General features: G+C 45.8%; 1 protein-coding gene across 9 annotated transcripts in view; it reads left to right on the forward strand.

Moving 5' to 3' along the window:
- The window catches only part of MPRIP (myosin phosphatase Rho interacting protein), a 112,879-nt gene extending 89,814 nt beyond the window's left edge, over positions 1-23,065 (forward strand). For 2 of the 9 annotated variants that reach the window (XM_083152840.1, XM_083152841.1), the window contains 10 exons: positions 2,527-3,094; positions 3,221-3,337; positions 11,642-11,789; positions 15,864-15,981; positions 16,103-16,262; positions 16,373-16,483; positions 16,754-16,840; positions 17,385-17,547; positions 17,653-17,738; positions 20,139-23,063. In XM_083152840.1, coding sequence (XP_083008966.1) covers positions 2,527-3,094; positions 3,221-3,337; positions 11,642-11,789; positions 15,864-15,981; positions 16,103-16,262; positions 16,373-16,483; positions 16,754-16,840; positions 17,385-17,547; positions 17,653-17,738; positions 20,139-20,210 — 1,630 coding nt within the window. In that variant the 3' untranslated portion in view covers positions 20,211-23,063. Of the gene's footprint in view, positions 1-2,526; positions 3,095-3,220; positions 3,338-4,755; positions 8,302-11,641; positions 11,790-15,863; positions 15,982-16,102; positions 16,263-16,372; positions 16,484-16,753; positions 16,841-17,384; positions 17,548-17,652; positions 17,743-17,926; positions 17,965-18,186; positions 18,249-20,138 lie in introns of all 9 variants that reach the window. The other 7 variants (XR_014450718.1, XM_083152839.1, XM_083152838.1 and 4 more) reach the window with 7 other exon arrangements.
- Positions 23,066-26,280: the final 3,215 nt, after the last annotated feature.

The raw sequence follows: 26,280 nt of genomic DNA on the forward strand, positions 1-26,280 counted from the left end.
CTCGCGGGGCTCGCTGCGCTCGCCACGCTTCGGGCTCGGTGGCTCGCTGCGCTCGCCACACTATTATATTCTCACACCACGCCGACGTGGATAGTAGGGCATGAAAAGGTCGGAGGACGCGTACCGCCGCCCCTCGCGGGCTCGCTGCGCTCGCCACGCTTCGGGTTGGCGTGGATCGTGGGGTGGCGTTAAAAATTTGGGGGGACATTTAACGGTTCATTGGCCCTATTTGGGCTGTGTGGCCCATTTTACATTGATTTATATGCCAAAATCGGGTCCATTGAGGCATTTAAGTGTAAAATCGCGGTCAATCAGGCTTTTTAACATTGTTCCCTATGGGAAAATCGCGGTAATCGCGGGCATCGCGACCATCCAATTTTACCCGCGATGCCCGCGATTACCGCGATCACCGCGATTTTTACCCGCGATGACCACGATTTTGATCGGCGGCGCCGTTCTAGGTAAAGAGTACCAATTTTTGTTTTAGCCCCAAAATGTACACCTCCAATGTGTGTATGCGACACTTGCATTCATTTACATGTATTCTCTAATATATGCACACAACCCCCCCCCCCCCCCCCCCACACACGCACACATCCACACAGAGACATACATACACACACACACATCCTTAGCATATTTAATGTACAGGAGTCATGGCTGAGGGCTGCCGTATGCCTAAGTTCTAGTAACATTAGCGCAGATGAGACGAGTAGAGGCTAACGAGGGAGTGATCTGCGGGGGACGCGACATAACTTGCAGCATTAGGGTTTAGATCCCAACACACTCATTGGTTGATATTTCCCCTCATGGTACAAAAGCCTTTCCTCTAATATTTCTGTTATGTTATTTCTGACGCTAAATAATATCACAAACAATTCACCCATTTTACTATCTGTAGCACAACCCACAGACCCCCCCTAATGGGAAATGTGCACCCTACCATATAACCTCTGTTCTCATACAGTTCTTTGGCCTTAAATTACCTGATACCCCACTGATAGTGTTGTTGGAAATTTTCGTAAACCTGGGCTGACCATGACTCCCAGTGTACGCAAGTATTCTGTGCATCAAGGTGTCATTGTGAGTGTGTGTGTGTGTGTATTAATGCAATGATGGGATCAAACTGAGCCAATTTATTGCAAACAATATACTAGACCTGGTCAAAAGCCCATCATCATGGTTGAAGAGGAAGTCACCCAGCTCTACAGGATGCCACTGTAGGGTGATTTATAGTCCTTGTTCCTAAACCGAAATGTATACTGCAGCTAAACGAATAATGCTTTCATTCATAAATGTGCTATTTAGTTTGTGGTCACCGGAGCGAGCCTCACTGTACGTCATTGTTGTGTATAGCTGGAGACATGTCAGCTACTGGTTTAACAGAGAGATTCTGATTGGCCTTTGGTTATCTTGATTGAAGATGATATACAGAAGTCACACAACATGGTGTACGTCAGGGAACAGGGGAAAATTACCCCAAATGGGGTAAAAATTTAATTCCTGGGGGCAATGGACAGTCGCGCTGCCGAGACACAGCCGGGCATGCATATGGATCTCTATGCATGCCCGTCTGTGTCTCGGCAGCGAGACCGTCCTTTACCCCAAGGAATTTCATTTCATTGCATGAATCTATATATAGATTCTATATGCATGCCCGGCAAGGACCTGACGCAGTGCCGACTGTGTGTGTTACAGTACTGTAGTGTACAAGGACCTGACACAGTGCAGGCTGTGTGTGTTACAGTACTGTAGTGTACAAGGACCTGACACAGTGCAGGCTGTGTGTGTTACAGTACTGTAGTGTACAAGGACCTGACGCAGTGCAGTGCAGGCTGTGTGTTACAGTACTGTAGTGTACAAAGGCCTGATGCAGTGCAGTGCGGGCTGTGTGTGTTACAGTACTGTAGTGTACAAGGACCTGACGCAGTGTGTCAGGCCCTTGTGTATAACACTCTTCCCTGCGTGGTGCCCTGGGCCTCTCCAAGTCCACCCACTTCAGTAGAGTCGGCTAGTTGCTGCACCATCTCGGCAGAGGGCAGTCTGTACTGATTATTATAATTTAGACACTCCTGCTACAAGCTTATGTACTTGTGGCATGCAGAAAGAGGACGATCGGTGGTCAAGACACCGATGCCAGCACCCCGAAGGTGGGAATCCTGACCAGGGTAACACTGTTCAGAACCTCCATTATAAGAGAACTTGAGAATGATTGATTTATTTTCAGGGACATAATCGTAGATTTTGTTTTGTGCACTTCCCACACACCTGGTCTTTTCTGTGGCCCGACCTCTTATTACACCTTTTATTGTGAGTTTAATATTAACCTTCTGTTCCTTCCTTTGGATTGGTCCTTTGTCTCCTATCCTATATGTATCATTCTGCTGTAGACCTGGAAACCTTAGCTGCCTGCTACTCCTTCCTTGCACTGTCCTCATGCGTGAGGCTTCCTGAGTTGGTGGCACGATGGCTGTGGTTTAGTGAGACCCATGTACTGACCATGTGTGTTTGTTTTGTGTTACCCAGCTCTCTGCCCGAGGAGAAGAGCAAAACTCCGTCCTCCTATGTCTCCAGCTCCATGCCAAGCGAAAAGCAGGACTCTGAACACTCAGATGCAGATGGCGAGCAGAAGAGGAGCCGGGCCCGGGAGCGCAGAAGAGAAGGGCGTTCCAAAACCTTTGACTGGGCAGAGTTCCGCCCTATTCAGCAAGCGCTGGCACAGGAAAGAGCACAGGCAGTTGAGGCCATGAAGACCATATCCTATGACGCCACCGACTCCAAGTCTGATCTAGGGGAGCTGGAAAGAGAACGAGCTCGCAGGAGAGAAGAACGCAGGAAACGGTTTGAGAGCTCGGATTCTGTGGAGGAGTCTGCAGGAGATGAAGCTTCCTGCATGGAGGTGGACAAGGGACCGGCGTCATCCGATTCCACTGAGTTCAGGCCAAATGTTCAAGTGGAGATTGAGCAGCGCTGGCAACAAGTGGAAACTACCCCTCTAAGGGAGGAGAAGCAGATACCCATCGCTCCCTTGCCTTTGTCCAGTACCTCTCCCAAACACCCCACAGAAGACATAACCACCCTCTTGGAGAAGCAGGTAAAAATTTTTTAAAAATCAACTGTACTAGCTTCGGTCACATAACCCAGAAATAGGTAGTGCTATGTATAATGTTCTAGAGATAGTCTCACGTTCTGTGTTTTCTGCTGTCCCACCATTGTCCAGCTTGAGCAGAGTCAGAAGGAAGTGTCCGACCTCTTGGCCGAAAATCTCGCACTGCAACAACGACTGAAAGAAGCTTTGAATCAGCAACACAGTGCCAGGGACGGATACGTGTTACAGGTACCTTCAAGGCTTCCTTCTTATCCGAATAAACCTGTCCACTGCCGCATGGGGAACCTCTCTCCTGGCAGTGAGCATGTTCTGTAGTGCTAGAGCAGTCTATAACATTGATCTCTGCATGTTCTTCTGACTCCTCTTTACAGCAGCATTCAGCTTGCCGCTTCTCCTTTTATAACAAATGTACAAAGAAAGAAGAAGTCCCCAAGATCCAGTGCTGTGCAGAGAATAGCTTAACTTGGAGTCTTTCCCTTCTTCTTAGATAAGCATCAAATTCTATTGCCGGTTTATATCTCTGCATTCTCTAAAAAGTTACAGCAAGCTGAATGTCACTGCTTCACATAATGTCCATTCGGGGTGGGGTGGGGGGGGGTTCTCCGGAACATGTAGCTTGTAGTAGTGCTAGAGGGTCTTTCACTATATACTTCACATGCATGTCTCATTCTTATATACCCAGAAGCCACAAACCTAAATGCATCTTTGAATTCAACGCCTTTGCATTTGTATAATGAGGGTGAATGGGTCTTCTCTCGCTAACACACCTTGGTTGCCTTTATTGCATGCCGTCATTATAAGCATGGTGTACATCTAATATTTCACTGAGTGTCACATCTGTGGGCTTTTCCTACCAGCGTTAAAAGGTTCGGCAGGTCAGGCTAAATTCTCCGACTTCTGGCTTTGCCTCTCTCTTGCCTCCCATGGTATTGTGTGCCTATGTGCTCAGCGTAACCACTTTCTTTGCATGCATGCAGCTATAAAATCTCATTTTATGCCTTTTTTTTTTTATCCCATCATTCCTCCTGTTTTATTATGTTGCTTATTTTGTTTTGTGTGTATATGGTTTTGTGTTGTCTTTTTTCTTAAAGTTGTTTTGAAAATTAAGAAAAAAAAATGCTTGAAACAAAAAATCAAATGAAAATGACCTTTTGTGGTGATTAGTTTCCTCCGTTTTGCATGTTTTAGGACACTCCCTTCCCTTAACCTTATCCCAGTTTTTGATTTTTGCTATTTAAAAAAAAAAATAAATTGTTTTGTTTCGAAAAACAATATTGCTCAATGACGCGTCTTCTTTGCTCTTTGCTGATTCCACCTCTTTTTTTATTTTAGTTTGCTTTGTCATTTGTTGTTAGATTTCCAAAATCATTTTTTCAATCCCCCTTTTTACAATCTTTCATGTGTTTTTTTTGTTTTTGTTTTTATTCATCATTTCTGCCCATGCACAAAATTACCAGCCGATTTTGAATCTGCCTCTAAATAATAATGCCTCTATCTTAGATAACTGCAAAAGAAAAAAAATAGAGACAAAACGAAAAACATAGAGGCAAGGAGTTATGTTATGGTCCATTCTGACCAGAGGTGTGACACTCAGCCTTGTCAGATGAGAGTGTTACTAATATCAGTGTTTAATCAATTTCTTTAAGACTGAATTGGCAGATCCATCTTCGGATGCTGGGCAAAGACTCCACAAAGTCAATGAGTCCCTTCAGGGTGAATTGGAGGCCCAGAGCAAACATCAGGAAATGCTAAATCATCAAATACAGAGCCTCAAGCAGAGTTACGGAGAAGCCAAGGACTCCATCAGACATCATGAAGCGGAAATACTGAGCCTTCAGGCCCGTCTCAGCACTGCTTCCACTGAGCTCTCCATTAAGGAGCAGGCTCTGGTCAAACTAAGGGGAGACTTGGAGCTGGAAAAGGAGAGGGCCAAAGAAATGTTGGAAGAGTGGAGTAACAGTGAAGTGGCTCTCAGTTCCCAGCTAAAGGTCAGCCAGCAAAAGCTGAAGGAAGTAGAGTCTTTGCTTTTGGAGAAGAAGCAGGAAATTCGAGAGCTTGAAATAGAACAAGCTCTGCAGAAAGACTATCAAAAGGAGAAAGAGCGGCTGCATGAAAAGCTGTTGAGCCTGCAATCTCAGTTGGATGCCAGCGAGAAAGCTTGTGCGTTAACGGAGGAGAGGGTTCAAATAAATTACTCAGAGCTGGTTGGAAGCTATGAAAAGGAGAAGCAGCTCTTAATCCTTAGCCTGAAGGATACTGAAGACCAACTTCAAAAATATGAGGATAAGTTGCAAGAGAAGGACCAACTACTGGAGGTTTTGCAGAAAGAGAATTCGAACACCAACGCTGAGGTCAGCATTCTAGTTTACCACCTGCAGGAGCAGCTGACGTTGAGGGATTCCAAGATTCGTGAGCTGGAAGAATGCATCAAAGCTCTCGAGAAGGAACGGGACCAGCTTAAATCAACATGTCAAGAAATGGCCCATCAAATGGCCATTTCTGACTCTGACATCTCTAATTTACAAAATCAGCTTGAGGTGCGAGAGCTAGAGTACAACCAGTTGAGAAGCTCTTTGGAGAAATCAACAGAGGAGCTTCTGGAGGTCCATAGGTCTCTGAGTGCAAAAGAGGAGGAATTGAGGAAGGTCTGTGAGACTCATAGGAAAGTTATGGAAAAGAAAGACCAAGATATTAATGAAGCAATTATTAAGATGTCTGCTCTGGGGAGCAGTTTGGAAGAGACAGAGTTGAAACTAAAAGCTAAGGAAGAAGCCCTGAAAAGCATTTTGAGTTTAGGTTCTGAATCCCAAACAAAGAAAATTGAAACTGTTTATAGTCAGTTAGAGATGGCAAAATGTAGAATTGCAGAGTTGGAGCAGTCTCATCAGGTTGAGTGTGGGGATGTGTTTGGTGAAGTGGTGGAAGTTGGGCATGGTGAGCTGCAAGCTGCATTAAGCGCTCGAGACCTATGTACATGTTCAATAACTCCAGAAAAAGAACAGGACACGGGAGCAAAACGACAAAGGATACGATTTTCCAGCATTCAGTGTCAGAAATACACTCACAGTGATGATACAGAGAAGACTTGGACAAACTGCATTTCCATTGACACAAGTCAGGAGCAGTCAGTTTCTGAAGAAAGTGCATCAGCCGGGGTTATTACACCCTGCCACATATCTGGGGCTAGCGACATGGACAACTGTGTGTCCATTATTCATTCTCTGGAGACCAAGCTATATGTAACAGAGGAGAAGCTGAAAGATATAATGCTGACGCTAGAACATGAGAAAAGCAACCATCAGGAGAGGATGATGGACCTTCACAATCAGTGGACAGTGACAGAGGCCAGTCTCAGAGAGCAGCTCCAAACTTCTATCGCTCAGGCCCAGTCTATGGCTCAGCAGATAGAAGAGGTGGAGAAAGAGAAGCTGGAGCTGTTACGGTGCCACCCAGAATCCGCTAAAAAAGAAATGTTTTGCTGCTTAAAGGCATGTAGTGATATGCTGAAAGAATTACATAATATAGGTGACACACAGCTCAATTCTAACACATTGTCCAGTATCAAGACTGCTTTAGAAAACACAATTCATTATTTGCAGCAAATTCTGCAAGAGAGTGCACAATCAGATGTCCGGAGGTTAGGTATCTCCTGCTCTGGCGATGAGATCTCCCCCATGGGAAGTCTATTGCAGGCTCACCAAGAACCACTCCAAGGGCTTGCAGAAAAAATACACTTCCAAGCAAACTTAATGTACCGAATGGCAGAGTGTTTAAAACACACAGTCCCTGAGGCTTCTCTGAGTGTGCAGGAAGCTGATCTCACTACCATAGAGTCTACAGATGACTTTCTGGTAGAGATGTTTATGAGAAAAGTCAGGCTAGAGAGAGAATTTTGGGACAGGGTTGCTCAGCTTGGAAACATTGTAGGGAGTAAAGGAGAGGTGGCTCCTGAGGAATCAGCATTAAGCCTTCATTCCCATTCAGAATTTCTCCAAACCTTAGCAGCTAATACCGTACTCAAAGCCGAACTCGACTTGGTAATACAGAAGGTGAAGGCTTACTGTAAGCGCATAAGGATTCTCGAAGATGAACTTACAAAAGCAAAAGTTGGCCTAGATGAAGGGTGTGTGGGGGTTCAAGAAACTTCTGAGTCTCAGGAGTTAAGACCTCACCATGCCATTGTCTCCGAAGGGAACACTTCTACGAACACTGATATCTCTTTCCTGGAAGAACTTTCCATGCATTTAAGGGAAAATGCGGATGACCTTCAGAAATTTTTTTCTGCCTTAAAGTCCATGTCCCATGCCGATTTTGGAGGAGCTGTTCATGACCTCCTGCAGACTAGCCAACAGCTTTTTAGTTGTGGTCGGTCTTGTAACTTTCCACCATTACTTGTACAGGATGCAGTGATGCAGGCTCAGCTGTGCTATGTTTCCTCTAAAGCACGGCTCGAATATGAGCAAGAGGAACAAAGGAGCAGAGACTCTATGTGCCTGGCTCACGCCAATGAACTGGCCAAGGTGCATCAAGAATACCAGGATATATTACAGAAAAAACAGAGCGAGCTCGCAGAAGTTTTGGAAAGGGAGAGGGCAGCGTCCAAGGCTGTAACCACACAAACAGAAGATAGCAAAAGATTTCTTATGGAATCAGAGGCAAAGTTCAAAGAGGCAATATCACAGCTTGACAGCCGTTATAAGGAGGAGATCCAGAACCTGATGGCGAGGTGGGTGGAAAGGGAGAATGTTTTGAAAGCACAGGAGGAAGAGGTGGCGGCTAAACTTTATGCCTCGGAAAAGGAAATGGAAAAAACAGAGCGAGTTCACAGCGAGCAAATCCAACATTTAGAAGCACAGTTCCAAGACCAGATACAAGAAATCCATATATCCCACAGGAATGAAATCCGGGCGTTGGAGGATAGATATACACAGAGCATACAGAAACTTCAGGACACGCTTGACAGCTACCAGAGAGAACACGCATACACTCCATCACCGGTGGATTCAGCAACGCACTCTATAGCAGAGCAAGGTTTGTCTGCCGAGCCGGATGCCATGAATGTCCTGAGAAGTCGGATTCTAGAATTGGAGACACAGATGGATATGATGAGAGAAGAGCTTGAGCAGAAACAGACTAAAGGCAACATGTCCTCAATAAAGGAGAAATACCAGGCCGACTTTGAGAACCTGAAGGTCCAGTCATAGTACAATATTATGTTTACTCTTACTGTCCCATAGTATTGTCTTGCTACTCTTAACCCTGATCAGAGGTGACCATCTACACCAAGCTCTCATCTATTTCTTTCTTTACAATCAGCCTTTAAGCAGAACATTCAAATGTGAGTTAGTTCTAGGAGAATATAACCTTAGAAGTGCATGTAGGTTGGAGGTTACCACGCAAAAGTTTCTGGCTAGTTCCAAACATCTATAGGCATAGTAGTAATAGCAGTACAGTGTAAAAAAAAAAAAGGTTCAAACAGACCGCACAGAGGGAAATGGTGAACAGTGAACCAATTTCTAGGACTGTGACCAGTAGTGGTCAAGACCCAGTGCCCTGGGAATAGTGGACAGGACGAGTCTGAATTGCTGACTGAGAGTAGAGCACCGGAGACCAGGTTAGCGCTGGGTGAGAGCAAGAGGGTGGAGAGCCCTGCTCGCGAGCTTGCATCAGGGAAGTCTGCATAAGAGTGGGAGAGTTAGGGGGGGTGGTCAGGGAGCACAAGTTAAGAGTGTGCACAGGGCTAGTAGTTGTTGATGAACAGTTGTTTTCAGGGCACAATTGAATCTATGCTAGCTGGTATGATGTCTGGGGGAGGGGGGGGGGGGGGGGGTTCCAGAGGAATAGAGTCTAACAGAAGTCTTGTTGGGTTTGAGATTGGGAGGAGCTAATCAGTTTGGAGGTGAGGTGACCTTCAGTGGTAGTGCGGAGGAGCAGTGTGGATTTGAGATCAGGTTGGAGATCTAGTAGGGGAAGGAGTGCTCTTAGAGCTGGGGTAGCCAACTCCAGTCCTCGAGAGCTACCAACAGTTAATGTTTTCCAGATCTCCTCTCAGAATTGCAAGTGAAGTAATTAGCTCCACCTGTGCATCTTTAAAAATGTGTCAGTAAGTAATGGGTACACCTGTGCAGCAGCTAGCTTGTCTGGAAAATGTGAACCGTTGGTAGCTCTCGAGGACTGGAGTTGGCTTCCACTGTCTTAGAGTAATGGTGAGGACCTTACAGTATCAGACATTACATAATCTACTCTGCCATGATGATAAAAGGTTGCGGACACAACAGTCTCAGGTCTCTCAGTCTGCACACCAGTATAACATAACTATATGAATGGCTTACACCTACAAAGTTTGGAGAAGACTGAGACACGCGTAGTCCAGCTGGTTGGAAGTTCTACCTGCAGATATGCAGAGGAAGGCCCAACAAACGTCCCCAGCGTGACTGCTGCCAATATAGCCTTTGCATGAACCCCCAAATGTCAATTTTTTTTAACTAGCTGATCTATTGGCCCAGTCGGTTCTCTACTTATAGCAGTGAGGCTTCCATTTTTTATTTTTCTGTCCACACATTCTCCATCTCCTCCTCATGCACCAAGTAGTTCCTCAGGGTACCCACCATTGCTGTAAGGACCCCCCTCCCCCCAGTGCACTCGAAGGCTTGAGGCTTCCCATCGTATCGTTGTTTGCTAGCCACACCCCATGCCAGGGGGTGCAGTGTTTTCTCCAAACTGTGATTAGCATAGGGCACCTCCAATACGAAGTCACTCTTGCTGTTCTTTCAGCTTTATCTGGCTTCTATGGACTGCAGCCAATGCAGTCCATAAAAACCAGGTTCTGTGACCATACATTACCCCCCCTTTAATAGAGTTATGAACCGCCGTGGATTGTAAACCGTATCACTAACACAATTCTGAGCTCTCCGTTCCTTTTATTAATGAGGTTTGGCCGCCTCTTCAGATCTCCTATGTCCCTGTATTCAAGTTGTGTTCTCGCTTGCAACTTATACAGTAGTTCTATTTTGTTAGTAAATATATCATTTTAGGGTACAGTCCCTTCTAACTAGAGATGTGCAAATCTGGATTTACCCGGATCTCAAAAGGGAATCTATGACTTTTTTATAAACATCCGTGTAATCGGAATCGAACTGGTTCTCATAGGAACTGTACAGTAATCCCAAATATTAGATGCGATGGAGGAAATAATTGTTGAATATTCTATCCTGTCCCTGTTATTGTAGCACCAATTGTATAGCTATATCTGGATTGGGCTGGCTGGGCGTGTTTGACAGAATGCCTGGCATCTGAGGCTGGTCAGATATTTACACTCCATAAACCACCCTACGACACTGGCAGTTCTGCAATGGATCCTAGCTGTAAATGTACAGAAAAATGCTAAACGTTTTCCCGGCAGCAAAGTATAACGTTTATACCATTGTCACCTTTTCTGGCATTAATTGTATAGCTTTTATTGTGGTAACCCGCAGAAGGAGCACTGTACTGCTTCAGTAAATCTCCGGGAAGCCTAAGAGCCATCTGGCAACTTTCACACCTGTGAATGAGCGTGTCCGAAGCTTCAGTACATGAAGATGTAACCATTTGGCCATGCTTAAACAGTTACAGGGCATGCTGGGACGTGTAGATTAACAGCTGGAGGGCCAGTGGTTCCCCACCCCTGCATTTGTGGAATCAGGTAAAGGGTGAAGAGGTTTACATTAGAGATGTGCAGGTTTCCGATTTACTGGAATCTCAAAGCAGGATCTTATTGGTTATCCGGGTGTCACATGTTTTGGAGCCAATTCATGTGACAGCCAATAAGACCCCACTTTGAGGTCCGAGTAAATCTGAATCTGCACATCTCTAGTTTACATAATAAAGCATCTCTCCTGGCAGTGCTACAGTACGTGCAGGATTAGCTAGACCATCTTATGTTATTCCCCACTTAGATCTGCCCCCTCAGTCTGACCTGCTCATCAAGCAAATTGAGTTTTTTTTTGCTTTCCTGGCCTTTTAAAAGGTTCATTTATACAACTGATTAGTCTCTGGGCATCATTAGTCACTGCTGTTTGATCCTTTATCCAAGCGCAACAGTTAATGAAACATTAGATCGGTTTCCCTGAATGTCAGGAACAGTGACAGTATGAAACGGCGAGTCACTCCCTTCCCTTTATTACATATCACACAATCAGGCTCAAACCAAGAACACTTCCCAGGTCCCATCTATCACCATCACCCCTTTTTGTTCTGCAATATAGCCCTTTCCTTCCCTTAATTAGTTACTAAGTAAGTGACCCTTTTTTGGGAAAGCTGCTCACAATCTTTCTTCTTCTAAATCTTTTCTCTCCATTAAAACCTCTGAAGAGTGTCGATTTTCTAGTTTATGCTGCTTCTGTAGTAACATGGTAACTGATTAGAGGCCCATCCTTACATTAGCCTCCCTAGAGACCCTGCCTTATGTTGATCCACCTAACTTTCATCTGTCCTTTGCTCTGCTATCTCCGTACATTGTGTTGTACTGTGCTAACAGGTTCTTTCAACATACAGGCGACGTGCGAGCGTGGGTTTGCTGCCATGGAGGAGACCCATCAAAAGAAACTTGAAGATCTTCAAAGACAACATCATAGAGAGCTGGAGAAACTGAGAGAGGAGAAGGACCGTCTGCTGGAAGAGGAGACTGCAGCCACCATCTCAGGTACACTGATCACGCGCAGTTCTTCTGTGCCTCAATAGTCCCTCCTGATTGGCCTTCAGTGTTCCCCTGACAATGTTGTTGGTAGTAAAGGGGGTGGTTTGCCAGAACTGCATTTTGGGTAGCTGGTCTTAAAGTTTTTAAATGACAATATGGTCACTACTGTGGTGTGGGCTCGCTGGTTCTCGCTTTCTTTATACATTTGAATTGCTTTAGAACAGGCATTCCCAACCACGGTCCTCAAGGCACACCAACAGTGCAGGTTTTGTAGATATCCAGGCTTGAGCACAGGTGACTTAATTAGTATCTGAGGGATTCTGATTAAACCATCTGTGCTGAAGCCTGGATATCACTAAAACCTGCACTGTTGGTGTGCCTTGAGGACCGTGGTTGGGAATGCCGGCTCTAGAATCACTGAAACCATTGTTTGTGATAGCCCATTTCGTGCCTGTAGTGGCTCCCTCACCATAACAGCCGTATTCCTCCTGGTGCATCCCAGCGGCTCTGGTATATACACGATCGGCGGTGTCTAGATTGACAATCACGTGGTCCTAAAAATGGTTGGCAGGGTCTAGATCAACAGTAACAGAAGATAGATGCAACCAAAAGGTCAACAGGAACATGTTTTTTCATTGTGTGTGTGTATGTATGTGTGTGTCGACATAGAGTAGGTTGATCTGGACACAAGTTAATCGTACCGAGTCCCCTTGCATGGCTCACACTGCGCGGCACACTATTCTATTCTCCCTCTAGGTCCACTGAGATGGTAGAAAAAGAACCATGCCAGTATCCCAGCTGCCGTGTTATAGACCAGTGATGGCAGTGGTGACCTTGACACTCCAGCTGCTGTTGAACTACACATCCCAACCTGCTCTGCTACAGTTTTCCTATTTGGCCATGCTAAAAATGAAGGGCGTGCTGGGATGTGTAGTTCAACAACAGCTGGAGTGTCACGGTTAGCCATCACTCTTTCAGACACTGGAGTTTATTTACTAAGATGGGAGTTCTATTGAAGATGCGATGTTGCAAAGGCCAACCAATCAGAATCTACTTATTTAGTATCTTCTAGAACAGGGGTGGCCAACCGGTCAGAGGTAAAGAGCCAAAAAATATCTGTAGTCAAGCTAAAGAGCCAACAACATGCGCGTGCCTTCGACGCGCGTGCCAAAAAAGGGGCATGGTCTATTTTGACCCCTTGGGTGGGTGTGATACACATATGCCTCCAATAGTGCAGTGCCATATATACATATGCCCCCAATAGTGCCAGATACACATATTCCCCCACGGTGCCACGCATGCCCCCCACGGTGCCAAAAAGCTGGTATGCCCCCACGGTGCCAAAAAGCTGGTATGCCCCCACGGTGCCAAAAAGCTGGTATGCCCCCACGGTGCCAAAAAGCTGGTATGCCCCCACGGTGCCAAAAAGCTGGTATGCCCCCACGGTGCCAAAAAGCTGGTATGCCCCCACGGTGCCAAAAAGCTGGTATGCCCCCACAGTGCCAAAAAGCTGGTATGCCCCCACAGTGCCACAAACTGCTATGCCCCTACAGTGCCACAAACTGCAATGCCCCTACAGTGCCACAGACTGCTATGCCCCTACAGTGCCACAATCTGCTATGCCCCCACAGTGCTAATTTCCCAGCAGCAGCACTCATCGTTGTTGCTGCTGCTGCCGGGCGTGGAGAGGACAGTCTGGCGTCCCCCTGCAGTCCTGTCATGTCACTGATGGGAGGAGAGCACAGCACACCGCGTGTCTCCTCCCCCCCTCACTTCCCAGTGACTGGGCCGTTCACCAATCAAAGCTCGCGGGCCGGCTCCTGACTGGCTGCCGTCCCGCGAGCTCTGATTGGCGGATGACCCAGTCACAAGGATGCACAGTGAGGGGTAGGAGAGATAAGCGATGCACGCTCTCCTCCCCTCAGAAGGAGAAGGGATTCAGGGAACCGGCAGTGGGTGATGGGGACGGGGACAGACGGTGGGCGGCGGGCAGCAGTGGGAGCAGGAGCCGCACTTTAACAGGGGTAGAGCCACATGCGGCTCTAGAGCCACAGGTTGGCCACCCCTGTTCTTGAAGATTGTCCATAGCAATATCCCATCATCTTCTAGAACAGGCATGTTCAAACTGTGGCCCTCCAGCTGTTGTGAAACTACACATCCCAGCATGCCTTGCCATCGTTTTAGCATTCCCTAGTAGCAAAACTGTGGCAAGGCATGATGGGACTTTCATAAGAGCTGGAGGGCCATAGTTTGGACATGCCTGTTCTAGAAGGTACTAAATAAGTAGATTCTGATTGGTTGGCCTTAGCAACATCCCCTCTTCAATAGAACTCCCATCTTCGTTAATAAACCCGTGTGGTCCTTTTTCCCCAAGGCTGACTCTACGTTTCTCCCTTATGTGCATAGCGTGTCCCCTGCTATATTATCAGCCTTTATCATGGAGACCGGAATGCGATAAAGGCTGATTAGAAACCATAAGAGGCAAGATCTATCCATATAAAAGATGGTGAGATGAGCTGTGTCATGGAACAATAAAGTTCTGGCCGTGAAATAAAGGGGTGAAAAAAACGAGGCTTAGATACAAATAGAAATGACCGCTACACAATATCTGAAAACGAGGCTTGGAAAGCAATCTAAAATGGCCGCGGTAATCTATAAAAGGGCTAAATGAAAATGAGGCTTGAGACGCAAAACCCGGAAGCACCGCAGTAACAACCCCGCGAACGGCCTGTGCTTAAAAAGCAGGAGGCAGACGCCGACAGGGCATAGCTGAGGAAGCTGGTCCCAACAGCTGCTGGCCACTCCATACAAAGCTCCATCGTCTGGCTAAAAGGCCCTTATCCATAAAATCCGAATCAAATATCTGGTAACTAAAGGATTACAAATACATCTGAGGAGTCTGCAATAATATAGCCACTGCAGGATCAATATCTAAAAATGCAGGACTGGTAACTATACATTGTTTAAGCCTCTGTCGCCTGAATTCAAAACTTTGGTAATCCAAATAACTGAGCTAACTGAGCCATATTATTCGGGATGCGGTCATTTGGTCTACAGCATTATGGTCGACATGGGAAAAGGTTGACATGGTTCTAGGTGGAAAGGTCATTAGTTCGACAGGTCATTAGTTCGACATTGTCTGTTTAGGTCGACATGGAGTTTTTCAGTTTTTTGTTTTTTTTGCCAACATTCACGACAGGCGGTATTTCATTACCTACCATCCTCTAGGGCAGGGCTGGGCAACACCGGCCCTCCAGATGTTAATGAACTACACATCCCAGGATGCTTTGCATTAGTTTTAGCATGGCCACATAGCAAAACTAATGCAAAGCATCCTGGGATGTGTAATTCACTAACATCTGGAGGGCCGGTGTTGCCCAGCCCTGCACTAGGGTGTGGTGGGAGAATAAAATAGTGTGCCGAGCGCAGCGAGGCACCGTGTCTGACGCGAGCGCAGACACGGACTTTAAACTGTGTTCATGTCAACGATGTTGACATTCAGGTAAAAAAAAAAACTGTGAAAAACTGGATGTCATCCTTTTGACTGTCGACCTAGACAATGTCGAACGAATGACCTTTCGACCTAGATCCATGTCGACATTTCCCATGTCAACCTAATGACTGTCGACCAATAATGCTGTAGACCAAATGATCCCAACCCTATTATTCATATATGATATATTTATAACAAGGAGTCAGCCCTTCTATTGATGTGTCTTGTCTTGTCTTGTCGTTTATTATAAAGTGCACTTTAGATAACTGTTAATCATGTATGCGTTTTTTATTTATATGACTTAAGGTTTTAAATAAATGTATTGTTTATTCAAAACCATTGTGGCTTATATTAATATATTGAATACAGCTGCGCCTCCTATTGTATTACTGACATTTTGTCACTCAAACCCCACTCTTTCTTTCTGCACATGTTACATCAGCCCCACCTGCATTGCACATTAGAGAGTGATTGTGCCTTTCCGAGTGAATCAGAATAACCCCCATGGTGTATTTTTCTAGCTTTGTGTGTGGTTCAATGGGTGTTCTCTCTCCTGAGGCTAATTTGCTCCTCTGCTTCTCCTGCAGCCATTGAAGCAATGAAAAACGCACACCGCGAGGAGCTGGAGAGAGAGCTGGAGAAATCCCAGCGCTCGCAAATCAGCAGCGTCAACGCGGACGTGGAGTCTTTGCGGAGGCAGTACCTGTGAGTAGTCATTGGACCTCAGCATCTGTGTGGGAACGTAATCCTGGCATCTCCGTATTATGGGTATGAAACATGGGCAGTGTATCGTCTCGACCATGAGATCCTTCTGGTTTTTCTGCAGGGAGGAGCTGCAGTCTATACAAAGAGAGCTGGAGGTCCTCTCCGAGCAGTACTCTCAGAAGTGTCTGGAGAACGCCCACCTTGCCCAAGCTCTGGAAGCAGAGCGCCAAGCTTTGCGCCAGTGTCAGCGAGAGAACCAGGAGCTGAATGCGCACAACCAGGTACTTTAATTTTGTTGGGTGTAGAGTGCGCCCGCTTCCAAATTATGTATAAGCTCGCTGGTCTCTCGTCCGATGTTTTCATTTCTCACAAATATCATCCCGTCTACCAGGAGTTAAATAATCGCCTGGCCACCGAGATAACGCGGCTACGGACTCTGGTAACGGGAGATGGAGGAGATGTGTCTCCGCTCACCCATGGGAAGGACTCGTATGAATTAGAGGTAAGGAGCGTTAGAGAAAATTATAAGCTACAGATGTAGTCGTACCCATTGTTGCCACAATGCATGAGCATCGTGCCATGCACATAAATACGTCCCGTTTGCAGGCAAACAGAGTATGCAAGGCTGCACCTGTATAGGACATTGTTTTAGAAGAGTGAAGGAAAGTTGCTTGAGAAATTGGGGTGTCTGAGCCGCGGCTTTGTTGGCAGAATGAGTGAACTGAGAACTTCCAGAACAATATCACATTATGCCGCTGATGCTCCCCTGCAGGTTCTTCTACGAGTAAAGGAGTCCGAGATCCAGTATCAGAAGCAAGAGATAAGCTCCCTGAAGGACGAGCTGCAGACGGCGCTGAGGGTAAGGCATATACACGGGGCACCATCCTGGGCTTTCTCTGGCACTTAGTCAAGCACCAGAAGTTTCAATTCGGGTCTCCAATATGAACACACCCCACTGGCTCGTGCATAATGCACATGAGCAGGCCTCCATTATGACCACACCCACTAGCTTGCTCGTGATGCACCATTTGTGGGCCTCAAAAAAAAATGACCACACCCACTAGCTTGCTTATGATGCACCTGTGTGGGCCTCAATAATGACCACACCCACTAGCTCTCTCATGATGCACCTGTGTGGGCCTCCATTATGACCACACCCACTAGCTCGCTCGTGATGTACCTGTGTGGGCCTCAGTAATGACCAAACCCACTAGCTCGCTCGTGATGCACCTAGACTGGCCTCCATTATGACCACACCCCCTAGCTAGCTCATGATACCCCATGAGCTTGCCCCCATTTTTTTTACTTGCACACTTTATAGCACTATTTAGCCAATTCAAATGTATATTTATTTCATTGTGGCCTAATAAGTTTTTGCCACCCCCCCTCCCCTCCCCCCCCAGGAAAAGAAATACGCCAGCGACAAGTACAAAGACATCTACACCGAGCTGAGCAACGTGAAGGCCAAGGCAGAGTGTGATATCAGCCGGCTAAAGGAGCAGCTGAAAGCCGCCACCGAGATGTTGGGGGACAAAACCCCAGAGAATGCCTCCGTCTCCGGATATGGTGGGTGCCCGTTTTATTCTATGTCCAGCCGTAGGAACCGCAGGGCACCAATAATCTGTTTCGTAGCAGAAAATAAGTGTTTGAAGTGCTGCCTCTTTCCCTCAGATATCATGAAATCCAAAAGTAACCCGGATTTCCTAAAGAATGACAGGTCCACCATCAACAGACAGCTACGGAACATCAGGTCGAAGGTAGGTAGGTCTCCATAGCCACCATGGGCTTTAGCCCGTTTCTGCCCAGAATAGATGCTAACCCCGTCTGTTTAATAAATGGCAGCAACCTCCATATGTAAGAACTGTCCATTTAAATGTAAATGACCTGATTGTAATTTTGAACCCTCCCAACCCCTCTCCCTGCCCTGTGATTTTTATCTCCCTAGTTGGTCACCCCGTATAGATCATAAAGGTCTGCCTGTTAGTAAGTATGTGTCATCGATCCCCCACCACCACCAGTGTGTCACTAGCTACCCTATGTCCATGCAGGAGATTTAGGATGATCCCTCCATGACATCACAGACCTGTGACCCCCCCCCCCCCGGTGTTGTGTTATTTGGGAAGGTGATGGGGGAGCGGGTTTGAGCACAGGATTCATGCACTCTCTCTGTCTGTCTGTGTCTGTGTGTCCCTTTGTCCCTGGCAGTCCGTTATTGAGCAGGTCTCATGGGATAACTGAAAAGTTCCACGTACCAGGTTCCCTGACATGTAGGTAACAAGGCCAGCAAACTGTGCATGCAAAACTTTCTCTCCATCCCGAGTGCCGCGGCTCGACCCGGCCTGTCCCTCTTACAGCACGGTCTTCTACGTGACACAGCTTGCCGAGCACCGAACCTTTAACAAGTTCAGCAACATCGAGGCGATGATCGCTAGCTTTCCCAGAATGCTCTGCCCGTGGCAGTTGTGCAGAGCAAGCTTAGGCTAGTTCAGGTTTTATGGGTGATGTTAAAATTTAAACCCTAGAATTAAAGTTGCAGTGAACACTTAAACTGGCCATGCATGCTTCATCTGTTCACAGAACCATCCGTGCAGCAACATGTGGGAGCCTGCAGGGGGCGATAAATAATTTGTTCTCGTCTGGTTAAACCAGAATCCGCTTTGTGGTGTGGTGTCCTGTCCTAGATTAGTTGTGTTCCGCTCTGTAATAGTCTGTATCATCACACCCATCTGTTCTCGCCACATTATGTGCTCAGTACCAGGTAGAGAGGGGGTTATCCCCTAACTTCCAAGAAGATATCAGTAAAATAAAACCTAACTTTATTTCAGCAGGAAAAAAAAATCAGCGCCCTTCTATTCTGCTCCTTCCCTGCAGGATACGGGATGGAGCAGAACAGTTACGTTTTATTGCACTCCATTTTCCCAGCACTGGATAAAGGGGAGACACTGGGAAAAGCAGAAGCTCATTAAAATATTGATCCCCACTTCATAAAAGAGCTCTGGATCAGAGCTTGTGCTGTTGTACAGTACGTCCGCCAGTAGGACCAACCAGTGACAGAAAGAACGTTGCGTTCTTTTGCAGAGTGTAGATAAAATGTTCCCCGTTGTAATCATAAGAAATATTTATGTGTCCTATAGAGATGGTGTATATACGGAGCAATGGGCAGATACTGTGTAGAGCAGTGGTCTGGGAACTCGGTCCTCATTACCCCACGCAGTGCATCTTTTGCAGGTCTCCTCACAGAATAACAAGTGAAATAATGAACTCCAGCTGAGGACCTTATAAAATGTATCTGTGAGTAATTAGTACACCTGTGCACCTGCTGGGTTACCAGCAAAACATGCACTGTGTGGGGTAATGAGGACCGAGTTCCCTGACCACTGGTGTAGAGCCACCTGTAAGGGCATAACTGTTGCCTTGGTTCTACTACCTGTATAATCACTTTGAGTGGGAGTGGATCATAGCATCAGCAGTGTTCTACATCAATCCCAAAAGCTTGACATGCACAAGATCAGCATGGGGAAATGTTCGACACAAACAAAAGGTTGACATGGAAATGTTAGACACACGAGAACTTGTACATGTGGTTTTCAATTTTTTTTTGTGTCAATATGAGTACATAGACCCCAGTTATTGGGTGCCATGCGTTACCGTTCCTAATCGTGGTCCAGTTGGAAAAAGTTAAAAAAAAAAAAAAAATTATGGAAAAGGAAAAACTCATGTCGACATTTTTATGTATTAATCTACTGTCCGTGTCGACTAGTAGTCAACCTATTGACTAAAATCCGTATATGCCCTGCTTTGAGTTACTGGCAGATTACATTAGAGTAGGTCAGACCAAATCACGAAATAGTCGCCACTAAAAGTTTTCTAGTTCATTAATAAATTGCGCAACCGCCTGATTATTTAATAATAAACCAATCCATGTAACCCTGCATTGTGGTCCCCACTTTATTCACGTGTGGTTTTTGTCATCATTTCCCACAATTCCTCCCTACCATCTGTCATGTGACTCACCCACCCCGACACCTCCCGTCTTTTTTTCCCCCCAGCATGCAGCACTAATCTCTCTCAATGGGCCATGTACCTTCGCACACGTGTCCTGTCACCATGTCCCCTTCTTACATGTGTCACCTGTCTCTCTCCCTTTCTCCGCACAGAGCCTGAAGGAGGGGCTGACAGTCCAGGAGCGCCTCAAAATCTTTGAATCCCAGGACTTTAAGAAACACTAACGTCTCACAATTTCTGCTGTGTCTCCCTTGGACATGGAACAGAGATGCGCTGCCGCCGCCGCCCCACCCTCAACCCCTCTGGCATCAGGGGACTCTGACATGCAGCTCTCTGCATGTCGCGTGGCAGACCATTCAGGTGTTGAAATGGTTCATTCCTGTGGGTTACCTTTCCCGCTCATTCTCTATCCCCCCCCCCCCCTCCCCACTCGTGGAAAGGGCACATTTACTCGCCTCCTCCATCTTGTCAGAGCTTTAACTCTCATTCACAATTGTCAGTATTAAGGCACCGCTGCCGACCAATAAGCTATCGGGTGTGGAAACGTTGGACACTGGGCCGTGTGCTGGCCCTGGTGCATGATGGACAGGTCAACATGGCGCTGCCTACAGGCCACCGGAGAAGAAATGAACCACAGACAAGCGAATGTGACAGGACTGCCTGCACGGATAGTTAATACTACAAGTGATGACTGTTTAGGACAGCCATGTTTCCGCTGTGTGCAGTTATTTATATACGTGTGTGTGTGTGTGTGTGTGTGTGCGTGCAAAATATGTAATAGCAGAGGGAGATGTGTATATATGTAATATATATCACACACAAAATAAAGTGTAAGAGATGCTCCCTATACAAAAGTCTACGTTCGCTATGAAAACCTCATAAAATACTGATGCAGTTGTTGTGGGATCTACTCACCGGCCCATTGTTTTTGTTTTCAAAGCAGATTTTTCTTTATTATACAGTGACTGCAGCCATTTTGTCAGCTGCCACAGTATCCCGCCTATGAATTTTCCAAGGGACTGGTAACACCGTAGAGGCCTCAGGATTGTCACCGGTCTCTGGAGAATATACAGGCCGGATGCTGATGAATGTGTAAGCTGGCGCAATGGCTCCCTCACTGGAAACCATTTGAGCTCTTTGGTTCTTCTGCTCCTGACTGACTGTACCTCGTCTGTTCTGAGGAGCACTTATTTATTTATCCCAGCAGTCTCTCAACCCTTTTAGGATTTCTGATGTCGAGTGAAACTAGATTTGGAAATTACAATAATTGGCAATTTAGCAATATGTATGACTGGGCTTTGATGCCCTGTAGTTATATTATTATTGTGTATTATATTCAATGTATCATACTTTATGGAAGTGACTAGTGATTTGGGAGACCATTTTCTGCCTTTGAGGTTATTCCACTTTTTTATTTTTTAGTCAATCCTCCATTTAGGGCTGGCAGCCATTTTGTGGCTGAACCAATATTTTCTGCAAATGTAACCTATCCATACACCTAAGAACCAGTGACACAACTGAGGCATCATTTATGAGGATGCAGCCTATCCATTTATATCCCTATCCTATCCCTATTTCTAGTGATGGCAGCTTCCACTATGTTTAGGCATCAGGTGAAGTTAAATGCAGTGGCCAGTGGGTGAGAAGACCATGTGTATGGGTACAGCTCATAAAGTTCCTACTGGTGCCTCTAGGTGGTGCTCTTGGAAGGACTTGGCAGGTGAAATGCTGCTGGTTGTGTTATGTTGTGTTGGTGTCATGGACAGGGTTTTGGTGTCCAACGATGACTTGTAAAGAAAAAACAGGTTGTGTGTTTTTGTTATGTTTGTGCCGTGCATTTGTGACGTTTGTTTTCAGAATGTTTCAGTATTTAGTTTATGGTGGAGAATTTGTTTGATAGTCTGCTGAGAGCCAAGGAAAGGATCTAATGCCATGCATTTCATCCTGGTCTCCACAGCATCCTAAGACAGTACGGTGGTCTCCTCCAGCACTCTATGGTTTCACTGTCCTCCCTTTGTAGGGAATCCCGGATCTTTCAGCCCGTGGAGTGTCAAAAAAAGCAGAAAAGCATTGTTCGCAAGTGTTCATGTTAGATAATTGTATGTTACTTGTGTGTAACGGTCACGTGAAGTCTGGTTACGGTATGTTCGATGATAGGTGATGCGGTTGCAGAAAGGAGCTGGCTTGACTGTAAGCTAAAGATTTGACCACACTGCAGGTCAATTTGGGATTCCATCCCTCAACAGAGTGGAAGTTGCCATGTAGGGAGGTAAAGGATGCCTCAGTGATGTCACTCATTTTAATATTGGTTCAGTTACTGGGTTATAATAAGCTGCGGGCTCTGCTGTAACGTAGGTAGATGTTCATTCAATGGCAGTTACTGCATACTGTGGCCGTCCTCTTCATATGACTTCTCATTTCGGACATTTTCTTTTACCTTATTCATTGGCTATCTGGTTCAGGTACACCATGATAGGCCTAGTATTCCACAGATAACCTCTCTTGTGTTGGCTCCTTGGATGCGGTTGTGCAAGATTTAGGTTGTGTGTCATGACATTTCTTTTTCATAAAAGGTACTGTTCCTTTGTTATTTCCTGTGCTGTCACTTAGAAGCTTGTCTGTAAAATAACTTGTGAATTAGCGCCACCTTGTGACAAGATGTGATTATTGCAGTGAGGAAAGATTATTGAACAAATCTGATATGAATAATTATCCAGACATCCTTTCAGTGTTCCGTAATAGTAGTGTGTCATCCGTATAGTAATATTGTCTGTTACTGTTTATTTAGGGCTTTGGCAGAAATCTAAAGTGACTCCAACCCTTTTCTATTTGAGCAGTTTTGTAAAGCCAGATACTTTGGGTGACTGCAGATAGTGATTTGGATGTCGTTCAGTTTTTAATAGAGCACGAATTTAAGAACGAACGGTACTTGTGAGTTATCTGGGCTGCCGATTTTTTGATTGTATGCCTTAAGTTAAGGCATACAATCAGATGCGATGCGATATCGCATCGCATCGCATGCGACCATCGGATGCGATGACCCGATTTTTCCATAGGAATCAATGTTAAAATGGACTGAGTCCATTTTAACATGGAATTCAATGGGAAAAAGGGGTCCTTTTCATACCCCTACTATCCAAGTGGGCATGGAGTTGGATATAAACCTGTGGCGAGCGTAGCGAGCCACCGAGCCCGAAGCGTGGCGAGCGAAGCGAGCCCCGCGAGGGGACGGTATTCTGTGTCCCCTCGCGGGGCTCGCTACGCTCGCCACGCTTCGGGCTCGGTGGCTCGCTACGCTCGCCACAGGTTTATATCCAACTCCATGCCCACTTGGATAGTAGGGGTATGAAAAGGACCCCTTTTTCCCATTGAATTCCATGTTAAAATGGACTCAGTCCATTTTAACATTGATTCCTATGGAAAAATCGGGTCATCGCATCGCATCGCATCCGATGGTCGCATGCGATGCGATGTGCCCGATCCGACCCGATTTAAAAATCGGCAGCCCGGATAACTCACAAGTACCGAATGAACTTTTCCCATTTTGTATGACTTACTCACAGGTGTAACTGACGCCCCTGTGCTATGGCATATCCCAAATGACTGTATATTGCATTTCATAGAATACTGGTGCATAATGTAGATTCCACCACTCTGCTTCTCAGTATGTTGATCACAAATCCTAGTGCATTCTGGGGAAACTTCACAGCGAACCTCTGACCTTTGTAAAGATTGCTTCTCTCTATATGTACATAGATTGCACACAGATTTGTGCAATGTTTTCTTCTCTTTGGAGCGAGTGAGAGTGGGTGTAAGTTCTGTCACACGTTAGTTGTGTATATGATTGTACTGTGTTTAGAATTTTTTATTTTTGTGTGAGTGTGTGGTTCACCTTCTTCTCCCGCCAAGGGTACACTAGGAGACCTCCGCAAAGGTTACGTCAGGGCATGTGTACGTCCCACGCAAATCGCCTGTTTTTAAACTCCAGATCATTTAAAAACCTGTATAGTATTCCGAACACACTTTGTACATATTTCTTAATTCCAGAGAATAGTGAGTTTTGTGTCCGACCTGTGTTTTTAATCTTGCTCTCTAAACCCAGATGTTTCATTTTTTTTTTCTTCTTCTTCAAAACTTGTGGATTGAGTGCAACATTTGGAGTTAAATGTCCCTGTAAGTTTCTGATTTTAGAATCTCACGGATAGGTGGGACCCTGTGTAATATATATAAATATACATTGTCGAGGCTTGTACAGCCTGCCTCTTACCAGTATTCAGCATTCCCCGACTGAGTCCCCAACTCCCCCCCACCCCCCCCACCCTTGCCTCTTTTCAATGGGGACCAGTGCAAAACTGCTGTGACTAGAGTCCTCTGCCGCCTGTGGGTTCTGCAGCTCATTGCATCAACTTTGTGTAATATGTAAATAATGTTTTTTTGTTTTTTCTGTAACATAATCCAGTTTTTGGTTTATGACTGTTTCAACTCTGCTGCGCAAGCTCTGCATTCCTGAGGGCTCTGGGCGTCAAGGGGTGCAGGTGCTGCCATGGTCCTTGTGCACAGTTGTATCCTAGATTCATGTCCGACCAGTGTTTTTATAAAGCTGTCCAAGCTAATTATGGAATTCACACTACGTAATCCTCACCAGGGTCTGCAAACACTAAGCAAGGGGACTGTGCACGAGTTATCGCTGCTGTAGCCACAAGTTGCGTTTAACTTGATTTTTTTTTTTTACCCTTAACAAATATTTTAGTGGTTCTAGAGCTGGTAACGAAGGTGGCCCAGCAGCAGAGGGGCTTGTGATGGATGTGAAGTGTCCAGAACCAACAGTCACTGACATTTGTAGCACTCTGACCAGTGGTTGGCAAGCCGTGGACAACTACAAGTCTCAGCATGCCCGGCCAAACTTTGGCAGGGGCTGTGTTTTGGACCTGTAGTCTTATAGTTTTTTTTTTCCAAGCCCTCCTTCCTTATACCATCTGCCTTGGCTACACCACATGCTCCCCATAGGGGGCACTCACTGGACAGCCCAGTAATATATGCAAGAAATACTCCAGAAAAGACAGGGATACCCGAGAGATGTAAATCTTGTCTGGATGTTCATCGGTTTGTCATTCTTGAATAACTTTTTTGTTTCTATAATTTTTATGAACCCCCCTTGCTGCCTCACATGGTTCACTAAACCCTTCAGCGCTGACTCGCGCAGTTACACCATGCTGCTGTGCGCTCCTGCCTGGAGGGTTTATGGATTATTGATGTTCCTGTCTCTCCATATCACATATATGAATGCTTTTGGCTTTCCTTTTCTCTCTCCCCCTTGTGGTGATACACGTTATTTCCTCCCGCCTGATGCGTGCGACTCGCTAGGTTCCTGTGGATGTAGCTGATCATTTTTATTTTGTAAATATAATTACCTAACTTTACATAAACTATATCGTAATAAACTATTTTTGCACCACCCTTTATATGCTGTTCCTGGACTCTTCATACATGGAAAATAAATGCTTCATACGTGTTACTGTTTGGTTGTGGTCAGGGCGGGTGGGCTGTGCGGTATACAGTAAAAGTATGGCAATACTGTGGTCTCAAATATAAAGCAGCAACCTAGTACATTCCCCAATAGGGCGGCCCCTATGCCACAGGCCTTTCTACTGTATGCAGGGAAACTAGTACAAAGATATAGGAAAAGCAATCAATCAGGATCTCAGGTCTTTGAAGACATTTATCAATGAGTTTTGGCTATGAAAAATGTATTGCATGTGATAAATGGTGCTCCAGCCAATAAGCTCCTGTCATGTGTTTGGAAAATGGCAGTTGGGACTTGATTGGCTGGAGCACCGTTTATCATACACGCATTTTCTGGGTGAGTAATGGTTTCAGGGGTAGATTTATTAAGCTCGGTGAAGTGATCGTGTCTGGTCTTTATCGGCGGCCAATCTGCTCCTACCTGTCATTTTTCAAACCAAGCCTATAGCTTTACAGTTAGGAGCTGATTGGCCGGTGATAAAGTACCAGCCACATTATCACTTCACCGAGCTTAATAAATCTGCCGCTCAGAGAGCGGATTTCTTATCTTTCACCTTGATAGCAGGCGCTAGGTATAAAGGGGTAGATTTATTAAGCTCGATAAGTGATAGTGTCTGATTTTTATCACCGGCCAATCGGCTACTACCTGTCATTTTTCAAACCAAGCCTGTAACTTCACAGTTAGGAGCTGATTGGCCGGTGATGAAAACCAGACACTTTATCACTTCACCAAGCTTAATAAATCTACCCCACTGTAACCTACTGTACATG

Source organism: Crinia signifera, chromosome 7 (genome assembly GCF_055691185.1).
Source record: "Crinia signifera chromosome 7, ASM5569118v1, whole genome shotgun sequence".
NCBI lineage: Eukaryota > Metazoa > Chordata > Amphibia > Anura > Myobatrachidae > Crinia > Crinia signifera.